This window comes from Miscanthus floridulus, chromosome 13, assembly GCF_019320115.1.
Source record: "Miscanthus floridulus cultivar M001 chromosome 13, ASM1932011v1, whole genome shotgun sequence".
NCBI classification, from domain to species: domain Eukaryota; kingdom Viridiplantae; phylum Streptophyta; class Magnoliopsida; order Poales; family Poaceae; genus Miscanthus; species Miscanthus floridulus.
This window is the reverse complement of record NC_089592.1, coordinates 16,821,996-16,836,267: the sequence shown is the minus strand read 5'-3', so window position 1 is coordinate 16,836,267 and position 14,272 is coordinate 16,821,996. Positions and strand designations below refer to the sequence as shown.

At 46.8% G+C, this 14,272-nt stretch overlaps 1 protein-coding gene and 1 pseudogene across 2 annotated transcripts; one reads left to right on the top strand and one right to left on the bottom strand.

Moving 5' to 3' along the window:
* The first annotated feature begins 1,639 nt into the window (after positions 1-1,639).
* Positions 1,640-2,313, top strand: LOC136499520 (uncharacterized; annotated as a pseudogene).
* A 6,798-nt stretch (positions 2,314-9,111) lies between these two features.
* Positions 9,112-13,651, bottom strand: LOC136500474 (tyrosine--tRNA ligase 1, cytoplasmic-like). 2 transcript variants are annotated; one of them, XM_066495825.1, is made up of 9 exons: positions 13,303-13,651; positions 12,901-13,184; positions 12,655-12,751; positions 12,323-12,428; positions 12,075-12,157; positions 10,858-11,003; positions 10,565-10,670; positions 9,875-9,934; positions 9,112-9,621 (listed from the first exon to the last, which is right to left on the bottom strand). In XM_066495825.1, the coding sequence occupies exons 1-9, from the start codon at positions 13,534-13,536 to the stop codon at positions 9,601-9,603; spliced, it is 1,137 nt and encodes a 378-aa protein (XP_066351922.1). In that variant the 5' UTR covers positions 13,537-13,651; the 3' UTR covers positions 9,112-9,600. The 2 variants fall into 2 exon arrangements, with proteins under 2 accessions (XP_066351922.1, XP_066351923.1); XM_066495826.1 differs by lacking the exons at positions 9,112-9,621; positions 9,875-9,934 and having other exon boundaries at positions 10,614-10,747.
* Between the last annotated feature and the right edge of the window lie 621 nt (positions 13,652-14,272).

Genomic DNA, 14,272 nt, shown 5'->3' with positions numbered 1-14,272 from the left:
GCAGGAGATTGAAAAAGAGGAGGAGGAGGAGGCACCTCCAGTTCAGTACCCACCTCAGGGAGGATAGCCTACTCATGGTATTCACTTTGATATGCTTGAGGTACATCACACTAAAGTACCCAACTATGTTGTCAGAGTTAACTACAAAGCTAAGGGTATGACTGAGAGAGCTAGAGAGCAGAGAAGGATTGAACCTAGGAGTCTACCAGAGAGTTGCCCTTATGATAATAGGTTTCACACTATGTTTCAGTTTAATTATTATACTAGTGTGATCCTTTCCAGAAATCCAGTTGTGGCAAAATCTTAGTGGATCGACTAGAAGCATATTAGAGAGTTGAAGAAGCCCTCTCTTGATGAAGCAATTGCTATTTATGAGCACACAGGGATATATGGGCTCATGGAGTTTCAGTAGGGTTGGAACTCTAAAGTAATAGCTCAGTTCAATGCTACCATGTTTGTTGAGGATGAGCCAAAGCATATGCATTGGATGCTGGAGGGTCAGTGGTACAACGTTGATTATAGCGCCTTCGTAGCCTTACTTGGTTGTTCAGAGGAGGATCTTCAGCAGGAGAAGATTCACTCTGAGGGGATCTACCCACTTGAGAGACTTGCTTACATGTACAGAGGTGGATCAGTTGGGAAGGTAAATGGTCTTCATCTCACCTACAGGTACCTAGATAGGATGTTCAGGAAGACTATTGATTGTAAGGGTGGAGACAAGGGCAACATTACAGATTACTCTAGAAACCTTCTCCACAGGATGGCACCAGGTGCACAACCCTTTAGCATATTTGCACACTACATCATGTATATGATTGAGAAGGTGACGGGACACACATTTGACTATGACAAGAAGCATAAGGTCTTGAAGATAGTGAATGACTTGACAGAGGTTGGAGTACCCCCACCTGGTCTAGGGGGAGCAGTAGTAGTAGCAGAGGCAGATGCACTAGAGGGTGGTGCAATAGCAATAGGAGCACCTTCTCCACCACAAGCTTCTCCACATTCTTCTTCACATCACCGCTGTCAGAGGAGTCAAGGGCCTATTGGGCCTTAGCCCATTAGGGTTAATTAGTCGCTTGCTTAGGGGCCAAGTCAGACCTCTCTATATAATGAGAGGAGATGTATCAATCTAGAATCAAGCAAGAGATTAGAAGGAAACCCCTTCTCTCTTGCCGGCCGTGGGCGAAGCCCCATGGTCGGCCTTCCCCAGCGCCCTTGCAGCCCTAGCCGCCGCCCTGTGAATAGTACCCGTGGTACTGTAGCGCCGCGGGTACTGTAGCGCGCCAGCCACCGTCGTCCCCTCGGCTCTCTCCTCTCAATCCTAGCAGCCACATAACATCTGGTATCAGAGACCATGGCCGGATCCTACGCCACCGTGCCCTTCTCCACACCGCTCGGCGCACATCCCTAGGCTGCACCAGCCCTGTTCTCCACAGCGCCACCAGCCGGATCCTACGCCGCTGTGCCCTTCTCCACACCGCTCGACGCACATCCCTGGGCTACGCTAGTCCTGTTCTCCGCAGCACCGCCGGCCCTGTCCTCCGTAGCTCCGCCCGTGTTCACCACCGCCACAGCCACTGTGGCGCCCTTGCCTGCGCAGCAGCCTGCACCTTCCATAGGTGCCTTTGGTGAGTGGATGGCGACATTCGACCACCTGCAACACCAGATGGACGTCCTCGTGACCCTCGTCCATAACATTGAAGCACAGCCAGCGTCGGTGCCGAGCAGCAGTCCCGCGCTGCTTTCCACCTCTCCTTCACTGATCCCGTCGTTCACCACCCCCAGCCCCGTGCCGCCATAGCAGGACAGTGATGGCGTCTTTTATGGGGGCATGGATGGCATCCAGGCATCGGCGGCGCAGCTGCAGGCGGTGGCGCATTGCCTCCTAGCGCGCCGGCAGGGACGACAACACCCCATCTTCAAGCGGCGGCGTCCAGTCGTCCCTACAGCAGCAGCCTTGCAGCTCACGGAGAGGAAGGCGATTGCGCGGGCAAGTGCCTGCAAGGTGTTTGCGGTGGTGCGGCTGTAGGCTGCGGCGCGTGGCCTCCTAGCGCGCCGGCGACTGCAGAAGATGCGCTCACCTATGCACGAGGCGACCTTGGCGGTGGTCGACCTCAGCATAGGGGAGCGCGACCTAGCATGGTCAGTCGACCTCGCCTGGTCGGACGGCCACCAGCAACCGCGCCAACCTGCTGTTGTCTTCAGGCGCAAGCATGGTGTTTTTTCTGTGGGCGGCGAACTCCAACTCTACGGCACCGGCGATATGGGAGCAGCTTCCCTCCTTGTCACCGGTGGGGACGCACTGCCTAGCGCCATCGCATTCTGCCACCGCCCGCCACGGGCACGTCTCCGCTGGTTGCTGTTGCCACCAATTCTAGGTGGCCATACCCGTGCACCCCTCTCGTTCCGATGGTCTCCATGGGATCCAGGTGGCTACACACGTGCTGGTCCAGCAAGCGGAGGGTGCCCGCCGTATCTTTAGGAGTCAAAAATAAAGAGTTGTAGTCTTCTTCAGGTCAATAAAATAAGCCGAGATGTAAAAGACTTATTTTTAGGTGTTAGATTTGTGTCTAGTGGAGGCATCGTTAGTGTCATCGTTAGATTGCAGCTCGAGGACGAGCTGCATGTCCAGGTGGGGTGTAGTGTTAGAGGAGTCAAGGGCCTATTGGGCCTTAGCCCATTAGGGTTAATTAGTCGCTTGCTTAGGGGCCAAGTCAGACCTCTCTATATAATAAGAGGAGATGTATCAATCTAGAATCAAGCAAGAGATTAGAAGGAAACCCCTTCTCTCTTGCTGGCCGCCCTGTGAACAGTACCCATGGTACTGTAGCGCCGCGGGTACTGTAGCGTGCCAGCCGCCGTCGTCCCCTTGGCTCTCTCCTCTCAATCCTAGGGTTAATTAGAGATAAGGGTCGCTTGCTTAGGAGTCAAGTAAACCTCTCTATATAAGGAGAGGATATGTATCAATCTAATCAAGCAAGAATTAAGAAGGAAATCCCTTCCCTCTTGCCCAGTCGTGGGCGAGGCCCCCGACCGGCCTCCAGCCACCCTCGTGTGAACAGTATCCACGGGTACTGTAGCAGCCGCCTCTCCTTCAGATCTCTCTCCCTCTCAATCCTCTAGCCCCATAACATCATAACATCTGGTATCAGAGATCTCTGGTTCGATCATGTGGTTCGATCATGTCCACCCGTCGTCCTCCGCTGTGGGCGTCATGATGAACGAGCAGTTGACGGCGGCTGTCCTTGACCTCAGCAAGATGGTGGCTGGGATTCATGGGTTCCTGCTGGGGCCACAGCTGAACCCGCCGCCGATGTCCCAGCAGCAGCTGCTGCCGTCGCCGCCACCGCTTCTGGCTTGGATCATCGGTTTGTCGAAACCCATCTACACGGCGCCCAGTACCCAGCCGCACCTACCGCCGCTCCTGACCACCGGGGCTGTCATGGCGCATGGCGGCGCCCCGGCTTCGGGCGTCCTCTACAGCGAGGTGGACGGCGGCAGCCTGATGCCGATGCTCTCCGCCACGTCGCCCTCGCTGGACAGCACGGGCGCGGTGCCCTCGGCCTCCTCACAGGACCCACCGCCAGTTGCGCTTAGCTGCACGGAGGACCTCGATCTCGTCCGCTGCATTAGGGATCTCGGGCATGCGGTTTCCCGAGGTCTGACTTGGCCCCTAAGCAAGCGACTAATTAACCCTAATGGGCTAAGGCCCAATAGGCCCTTGACTCCTCTAACAACCGCAGTCCTTCGTCACCTATTCACATACTTTTTTAGTGCTATATTTGGAATGTGCAAGGACAGTGAGGTCAGACAACGGAAGGAGAGAGAGAGGATAGGAGGAAGGACACTCACACGCTCAAGCAGATTGCCTAGAGTCTTAAGCTTGATCCTCCTAGGTCTCCTATTTTAGATAATGAGGCCCCATCCAGTGAGAACAAGACTAAGGATCAGAGACAGGCCAGACACGACAGACAGTTTGCTAAGTTCCTCCACCGTCAGTACCACCAGCAGTAGGAGTAGCCACCAGAGCACCCTGATACCTTGCCACTATAGGTTCGTGTGCCTACTCATGCTCAGCCATGTCCCAGTGCTGCTGAGGAGTATGCTTCAGACTAGTGGGGTGACCTCACAGGTGGATATAGCTACTATGGGTTTGGTGGCTATGATTCGTCTGGTGAGGGTGGTTCACGTCCACCTAGTGCTCCACGCTCAAAGGATGAGGATGATGGTGGACAGGATGACGACGATGATGAGGAGTGATCACAGCCTCCAAATACAGCTTGCAGCCCCTTTGTGCTTAGCATGTCATTGTTGGATCTTTTGTGGTGATGGATGACAAAGGGGGAGAGATAGTGATTAAAGCTTCAGGATGCTTCATTTGTTTTAGCTTTTGTACCTGGTGATATGTACTACAACTGTAATTGTCTTTGTCTTGAGAGCTTCATTGATGTATCTTTTTGAGTTGAGATGGATTATATGAGCTTTATCTTTGTATCATGTTTGAGATGAGGCTTGCGCTTGATGGACTCATGTGACATGATCCTCATCTTGTAATATAATCTATCTTAGTGGTTTGTGGACTTGAGAAAATTTGTGATGAGTTACTTGTGTGTGATATCTTTGTTGTACTTACATTTATAAGGACCATGCATGTTTAGAATGAAAATGTATGTTGTGATGCTTTTATATTTATTCTTGTGTGATATATCTTGTCATATGCATCATGGTTTTATTTTGCCACACACACTTGCACTCCACGGATGCAATGATTTAGGGAGAGTCTCCTATATGTTTTAAATATGTGCAATTGACATTTAAGGTCATTTCATGAATTCTATTCATAAGCACATATTAAGGGGGGGCTCTCTTAAATCATTGAACCCAAAAGCTTAAACTCTTATTCTTTTTGTAAGCTTTAATCAAGTTGTCATCAAACACCAAAAAGGGGAAGATTGAAAGTGCATCTAGCCCTTTAGTGGGTTTTGGATGATTGAATGATAACATGATTAAAGGTGTAACCCGTTTGGTAAAGTGTTCAATGCAAATGTAACTCGTGCAAGGCTTATTCATTGTGGGATTTTGATGTCTCATATGAAAGCAAGCACGTTGAAAAAGAATTAATGAGACATGAGGGATTGCATATAGAATAGTCTCACTTTTTAGACCTTGCTTTATTGAAAGACAATTATACAAATGATCTTAGTGAATGATTCAACACCAAGTGTGACTTGATGCCTTGAGATGGTGAAGATAGCAGGGAAAGGCTTCAAGGTACTAAGCAAGGGTGAAGGACAAGCAACGGTTTGGCAACCGAGGAACCTAGCTAGGGTGAAGAAGGAAGTACTTGCATTTAATTGAGGTATTAATCAAACCATGATGGTCATATTGAAGTGGAGGATCAAATCTTGGATGAATTGTTGAAGTGACTTGATACTTTTGAAGTTGACTCACATTTGTTGAAAGGAGTCAAGTCACGTGCTCGAGATGGCTATGCTCAAGGACAAAATTAAAGTTGACATGTTGACACCCTCACTTGATGAAGATTGAGAACTACGGCATTTGGTTTGAAGGATTTCAACTTAAGCGGTTCAAATTCTGTTTTTATTTAATCTTGAGTAAATAGGTATGTCGTACTATTAAGAGGGATGCGTCATGTTGATAGATAACTATTCATAAGTGCTCAAGCCAACTCATGTGAGGTTTGAGTGTGAGAGAGATAAAAGAACTAACTTGGTTTTGTGTGGCTGAGCAACCGGACACGTCCGGTATTGGCCTGACCTTGCTGACTTCTTCGATGTTCTCGGTTTGGTTCGTCGGGAGTTCTGACATGTATCGGGAGTTTTAGGAGTCGAAAGTTCCGGCAATCGTCGAGACCTCCAACACCTCATAGCGTCACTGACTTAGTGACCTTTGGCGCTTTGTAGGCAATACTACCAGACATGTCCGGTAGTCCAATGGCTACATAACGGCTAGTTTTTGAGTGGGGTCTATAAATACCCCTAAGCCTCCAGCTTTGGAGGCTGCCGATTCTGCTGATATTTTTACATGTTTTTGAACCTTGAGAACACTCTCCAACCCTCTCTTAGTGAGTGATTGATCCGATTTACAAAATCCTTCTTATGGGTTGAGTGAGATTCAAAATTGAGAGCAAGCCACCCTTGAGCACTTGTGCATATTTGTCGATCTCATAATTTGCATTTGTTACTCTTGGACTCTTTGGTTCTAGACGGTTAGACATTGCCGAAGAGCACCCAAGAAATTGTGATGTGCCTCGGGAAGTTTGTAACGGTTCGATTCCACCGCCGCAAGGGAAGGGATCAACTAGTGGAAGGAGGAAAAGGAGTTGGGAAAGTCTCCGGCTAGAGTGACCTTCGTGTGTCCTCTAGAGCGGACCTTCGTTGGGTCGCTCGTAGCCCCCTCAACGAAGAGTAGGACTCGACGGAATCCGAACTTCGGTAAAACAAATATCGTGTCTCGATCTCTCTTTTCACTTGGTATTTGTGATCTTTGTGTGTTGCTTGAGCTTGTCAACATGTTACTACCAAGTGCCAGCAACTTGATGTGAAAGGATAAATCTTGAAAGGATAAATCGAAAGGAAAAAGTTGGGAGCTGGTCTGCACAACCCGTGTACACCCGACACGTCCGGTATTGATACTGGACATGTCCAATATTAGGGCCAGCAACCAACTTATTTATTACTTGCTCTAATCACTGGTGTTGTAGGGTTTTGGCTCATAGCTTTACTTAGTACAGTTCATATACTTTGTGGTTGACTCATGAGGGTTTTATTTCTCTGATTTAGAATTTCCGAGTTCTATTCTAATCACTTTCGTATTTTGAAGGGTTGAATTTTTAGAAACGCCTAATCACCCTCCTCTGGATGGCATCCTCGGTCCTTTCAATGTGTTTAATTCCTGTGCTTATGATGCTATGATGCTAGATAAGCATGTACAGTAGGATTCAGGAATTGATAGGGGAGATGGTTGCATAGATCAGCCAGAAAAACAGCATCATCAATAAGTTTATAGTCATTTGGTTATCATTGAGAGGGAGGTATGAAGAGAGAGAAGGGTGTTTTCCTGAGCATGCTCGCATCCGCTAGTGACCCATGGGTGACACCTCTGGCCCCTGGCAATGACACAAGAATCCCTGAAGATGAGCAATGTCGGGCCTGTTTGGAATGCGGGATTTTTCCCCATTCTTACGTTTTTCCTGTGAAATTGAACTGATTTCTGTGAAATTCTTGTGTGATTCCTGTGAAATTCCTACGTTCCAAAGAGACCCGTAGTGTGAGAAAACTGGGCAAGGGCACAAGCAAAGGGAAAGAAAAAAATTGTGGATCACACCGTGGCACCCCATCCCCGCTCGGAGTGAGGTCGTGCCAGCGGCCATCGACCTATCCTCTGCCTTCGGCTCCGCCGTCCCTGCCCCAAGGTCATGCGCATTGGAGGCGAGCACCGCCGGCCCTCCCCTTCATCACTGGCTACACCTGACCTGTGCGTCGCCGCTCCTTATCGAGGTCGACTGCTCACCGATGCTCATGTCCATATCTAGGAGGAAGAGGAGGCGGACCAGCCGAGGCCAGGGCCGGGGTGGAGTCGTGGAGGAGAGAATGGGTGGAGCTGGCATCAGCGGAGGTAGACTCGACGCCGGCTACGGTGGACCCGATGTCGATGCGCGCATGGCGGGCAGATCCGTCGTTGCCGCCTGAGCACGCACGAGGGATGATCTGAGGAAGGGCGGCGTGGGATGGGATCAGGGGAGGCGAGGGAGGGACAGAAAGGGCGAGGTGCTGAGGATGGAGAGGGAGGGGGCGACGACGGACACGAGGAGTGGAGGAAGGAGACGGAGGCCTTGTTTAGTTGGCGATTTTTTTTAGGAAATGGTACTGTAGCACTTTCGTTGTTATTTGACAATTAGTGTCCAATCATAGTCTAATTAGGCTTAAAAGATTCGTCTCGTGAATTTTGTCTAAACTGTGTAATTAGTTTTATTTTTTATTTATATTTAATGCTTCATGCATGCGTCAAAGATTCGATATGACGGGGAATCTTGAAATTTTTTGTAAAATTAAACTAAACAGCACCGGAGACGACCAAGACCTGAGGATGGAGACTCGGAGAGGTGGGAACACACAGAGCGGCTGATTTGTTTACCGCAGACTGGAGTCCACCCAATAGTAACTCTAATATGTGGGAAGCTCTGGTTGGTGAACAGTTGCAGAGGCCCTCTCCAGCCTCCAAATAACTTGTGGTTGAGGGAGTATCTTATTTGTGGATGTTCCTTGTTTCCCCTCGTAGAGTTCATCTATCTAGCATTCAAAAAAATCTACTCTAAATTGTCAAAAAAAAATCTACTCTCCAATCTCCCTATGATTTTAGGTAAAATAAAAGATGCTACTCTCCCCCTTGCGATTTAGGTTAGATTTGAAGTAGGATTGAGAGAGTTAGGGAGTGTTTGGAACTGCTTCGCTCCATATTTTTCAGCCAAACGGTTTCAGCTCCACGCGCTCTGTTCGAGAAAAAATGATGAAGTTGTGACCTAAAGAAGTGTTCCACACATTAGTTTTTTTATAGAGCTGCTCCACGATGGAGTTTGTGGGACAGAGTTTGTGAATCTGTCCCAAACACCCCCTAGTAAGTCTAAAATCCATGCTTTCAACATTTATTTTTTTTCTCAAACCAACGGAATAGCACGGCAAAATGGTGGCTGTAGAGAGCCTTATCAGGCAAAGACAACCTCCCCCATCGCGACGAAGTGCTTGAAACACAACCTGAAGAGTGCGAGAAGTCTAAATGAAGATCTTCATGCCTCCAGCGGTGTTTTATTTTGTGCCTCCAGCGGTGTTTTATTTTGAAAATTGAAATCTAAAAAAATTCTAAATCAAGAATTGGAGTACGCGTGGAGAACGGGCAGCTTGTCTAGAGATGTCTGATCCGTAGCTTTAAATTCTTACTGATTTAAGGATCCGTAGCAAAAGGAATCCCTATCGCTTGCTATAAGCCATCTCATGTGTCTCCTGGATATTGGCTTTGTTTATCTTTTATCCAATCCAATACAATGCTGTTTGGGTTGAGCCTCATGATACACATCAAGTAGTCAACCAATAAACTTCTCTTTTTGTATATATAAAAAAGACATGTAAACTTTTCAGCTACCTATGCAGCTATCGCTTGCACTTTCAACGAGAGTCTCACATACTCACATGAGAAGATAACTCGACAAACTTGCACAAAATCTAAATGCCTTATCTAGTATGTTACAACCAATGGCAGACTAGGCCATTGTGGCTTGTTTGGAACTAAGGAATCGAAAACACAGGAATAGGATGGAGATGAGATGACAAATCGCAAGAAACATATAGAAGGTGATGTTTGGAACACAGGAATAAGAATTATAGGAATCTTTGGTGGGCACAAATCCTTTGTTCCTTTCCTTTGTTTTTTGATTCCTACAATTTTCCTTCAAAAATCCTTTGTCCCAAACACCGCCGCAATGCTTGATCTAAAGTGAGTGGTGCCATTAATAACAGAAGAATAGCATAGAAGAATTTCATTCGGCGGTATTCACCCTAAAGACGATCACATTCCGCTCCTCTAACTGGTTACTCTGTACTTCTGCAGAAACAAATGTTCCAATTAATTTCATTAGATGGACAATGTTGACAGTAAGAATCAACAGATGAGTCCTATGGAGAGCTGTTACAAAAAATTGTAAGTCAAGTTGAATAAGTTTATCTTCCTCTCTGATGGAATTTGCATAGTATTATGCCTGCTGGTTGACATTGTTACATTGTGTCTGCTAAAAGATTTTATGCAGATAACAACCAGAGCTTATGTCTAACATGTGAATGTGTTTGAGAAAATGTACCTTGACAGTGTTAAGTAGAACTTTGGCATCGTTGTTATTGTTGAAGTGATCACGGACAGGCTGGAAAAGTGAAATTAGTGAGTTAAACCTAGTGTGAACCAGGACTGGAAAAAATGCGCAATAATATCTTCTTCCTAGACACAGGAAGATCCAGCAATAAACAAGATGGACAAGTTCATCCAAAACTACACTAGCAAGAAACAAGACCGATGATGCAGCAATAAAAACAGCCCACAAATTCATTTTGTCAGGATAGCAGCTACTGCAACTTCAAAGGCATCACGGGGCAAGGCATGAAAAGGGCAAAGATTGTGAATATACAAGTTTCTGACCAGAGAAAGACTAAGATACTATTATATAGAAAAAAAGGGCACCTAGTCCAAGCGGTTAGGTGGCTCCGCGCCACTCCTCAGGTCCTGAGTTCGACTCCCCGTGGGAGCGAATTTCAGGCTGAGGTTAAAAAAATCCCCTCGCCCGCCCCCAGGTGCCAAAGCGCAGTTTGGCCCCGGCCCGGTTCTCACAGGGTTACGGTACCACTGCGTCAGGCTAGGGGCGGGGGTTCGGGGGTTTTCTCGATCTGTGTGAGAAGATCTTCTTCTTAAAGGGATAAACCCGGGGGCCGTCATACCCCCCCGCAGGTCGAGTTTTATATAGAAAAAAAAGTAAGGTCGAGTGAAGTGAAAATTTTACCTGTAAAATTTCATTTATTGCTTTTGCCAGTGCAGGTTTGACATCGGCAGGATGCAAAGCACCAGTCTCGTAATCAGAAATTAGTTCATCCATACTTGTAAATGTCCTGTTTGAAAGCAACCACTTTAGAAGTCCATCAGACATAATAAATCATGTCATGTTGGAAATTCAATAACCTAATTGCTGCATAATTAATTGCAAGACCACATGTGTCAGCCAAATATAAATAATGGTAGCACGTAACTATATTTACGGGAAAAAAATAATTTTAGCAGATGAGATAAAAATATTACTTGTTACCACCATTGCTTTCCTTACGGACGACCTCAAACCTTCCAAACCAAGGGAAAACAATGTATTTAATGTACTCCAAACAAGGATTCCCCTCAACAATTTTGGGAGGGCAAAAAGCTTGCTTTATCTTCACATTGACTTGGGCCTGCAACAACAGCGAAGCTTATGAAACTATATTATCCTAGAAAGAAAGAAGGGTACAACACATGCATGATGCTACTTAGCGTTCTATCCTATAGGAATTTTACTATAGGAATTCGATAGGAATTGAGTTGTTGTTATGGTAAGTTAACACGGTTCGTTATTAAACCGTGGATTTGATTCACCAAATCCATCATTATTGTATACTCTTTGATAGATATAGCGCAACCCAAACCAATCCCTAATCTTTATTTTACAATTTTAAAGCTACTATTCAAGATCAAACGTTTAAACAGTCAGGTAATATAGACAAAACAGAGAGCAAAAGCTAAATCCATAAGACAAATTTTAGATTGGAAGACAATTCATGAGCAACAAAAGACACAATCCAAGCAAACTACAGATATAAAGAGAAATGATAATTCAATTCATTAACTCGAATAAGAAAATAAAACACAGCTAATTAGCATGTAAGACTATGATTAATCAGTTACAGCAACTTTTCATATATTAATTAATGTAAACGGTGCATCACCCCCGTATACATATAGATGAACACAGCTAACAAGTCATGAACACCAGATTTTTAATATAGTGATACAGCTTTATTTTCTAGCAAGGAGATGAGAAACATATAAAACAACTGTACAACATTGTAGCCAGGCAGTCAGCCTGTTCGGAACTGTTGGCTTGTTCGTTGCTGGTTCGTGAGGAAGTACTGCTGGCTGGTTTGTGTGAGAGAAAAATACTGTTCCTGGCTGGAAACACTGTTCGTGTGCGCGTGTGAGAGGGCTGGCCAGCACCAGCCAGCCAGCCGCTCCAGCCGAACAGGCTGAGTATCCTTCACCATGTTACCATCTCCACTGACCCAAGCAAAATAGAGTTGAACCACTCTTGTGCAATCATTGATGCATAAAGCGATTTTGCATTGGTCTCATCAATATTTTCCAGTACGCTAATTTCAAATGATAAAGATGGCATTTTACTATTACACTGCATCATTAGGTGTCACAAGAACCAAGAGCAACAAAAGAATGTTGGTGAGGAAGAAAAACATTTCATGAGAAATATATACCTCATCATCTTCCATAAAGATAGCCGAGGATGGATCACTCTTTGACATTTTCTCCTGGCCTTCTTTAAAACCAGGGAGCATATCTGCATTTCAGGTTAGGCAAAAAACACATGCTCCACAAACCAAAAATGAACAATTGCTTGTTATGAACTCCATCACCGTAGACACGTGACCATGATAAACACATGTCCCAAAATTTATTTAAAGGAAAAAAAAGAGAACATGATCAAAATCACTAATCAGGATACGATGTGAAAGAATAATTGGTTTGTTCTTCCTTTTGATGTCATCGCAGTACTCCCTAGCTAGCATATTGACCTTCCTTTGGTCCATCCCCAACTGGCATATGTCAGCCTACAAAAGGAAAATGATAAGGGAAGTGATTTGTATGCAGAATTATTTTTTCTAGATTGAAGGTGTACACATTGAAATATCAAAAGCCTTTCCGTCATCATTATCATCATCATCACGAGTAAATACAGTCAGAATGGAAATACCAAAAGCCTATCAGAACCCAAAAAGAATTCAATAAACTTTATTTCCAGATACCATGGAATGCAATAGCGCAATAAATACTTGCCTTCAAGAAAAATATATCAGCACATTGCATGCAAGGGTAGAAAATCTGGGCAGCAGTTAAGTCGTCCGACTCACTTCTGCCCATAATTTGGCAGCATCTGCAAGTAAAGGAAAAATAGAATTACTAACACTTCATAATAACCACATAGAGGAGAGATAACCAACCATTTCTAGTGTTCATGCTCAAGCTTCCGAAGCGAAGAAGGCTTTTAATGGAAACACAACATAAAACATGAGTGTACTGTACCTCGTTATCCTCTTGACGTTGTTTTTCCGGGCAATGTCCATCACAATTGGCCAGTACTCATGCGCACGGTTGTTGATCTCCTCGGAGGACCACAGGAACTCCACCCCGTCGAGGTTCATCCCAGCCGCTTTCCAAATCTCGATCATGTAGCGCCCGACCGTCTGGATTTTCTTCAGGTCACCTCCCATCTTGTTGTTGAGCTGCGCGAACCAGTCGGCGATCCAAATTTTTACCTTGCACCCGGCCCTGATCATCTTGTTCACGTTGATGGTTTTCACAATGCCCTGGGAATACAAGACAGCGTATGTCACAACTCACAACCAAGTCTGCTTTTGCCTGAATCGTGCAAACTTTTAACATTTTTTTCCTACTATAAATGCCCTGGAGGAGGGGCGGCCGAACCTGAGCGATGTGCATGCGTCCGGAGGGCTCGAAGCCGTCGTAGCAGATGGGGACGGGCTTCTTCTCAAGCAGGTTCCTGAGCTCGTCCTCCTGGATGCACTCCTCCCCGATCCCCCGCAGCAGATCGAACCGCTCATCCAGGGTCATCGCCGCCACGCCCCCCGCCAGATCCTCGGCGGCCGCTGCAGCGGCGGAGGAGGAAGAGGAGGCGCCGGGTGCCCGCGCGGAGTCCATGGAAGCGGCGGAGGAGGAGGAGGAGCAAGGATTCAACGAGGTCGTGCCGGTAGACGGCGAGGAGGGGATGGCGGCGGCGTGTGGCCGTGTGGGTGTGCGTGAGGACGAGACTGAGATGGCGGCTTCGGGGTGCCGCGAAGGCAGCCAGGGTTTTGCTGCGGAACCGGGCCGCGTCCCCGACAAGCGAGGCCCAGTATCATCGCGGGCCGTTGTTGGTCACGTGTACACCTGTGTTTCTGGTGGACAGAGATTTCAGTAGGCCGTCTGTCGTCTCTGGCAATGCGCTCGTGCAGGCCCAGCCAATTTTTGGTTTACGCCGCCGGTCCTCCGCGCAGGAGGCCGCGGCGTAGGCAAGAGAAGCTCGCGCCGCCTGTTTTGTGCCCCATCACGTAGACCCCACCACACTGTGCATCGCTCTACCATCCCCCTCACACTATTTCGGCTGACCATCACGCCCGCGCGCAGGAACCCACGTGGGACCCAGCCTGCCCCCGTCGGTGGATGCCGTACCGAGGATGCGTCGATCTGAAGTTTAAAAATTTTGAAATTCAAATTTTGTAAATAACCTCGAATGTAGAATTGATCAAAAGTAAAGTTGTAGATCTCGATGAGAACTGCAACTTTGTAGTTGATGACTTTTTTATTTGAAATCATTTGATGTCCCAAAAGTATGGCGGAAGTTTTGACGTTTTGAAATTCAAATTTGTCAAACAGTCTCGGATGGTGAAACCACCGA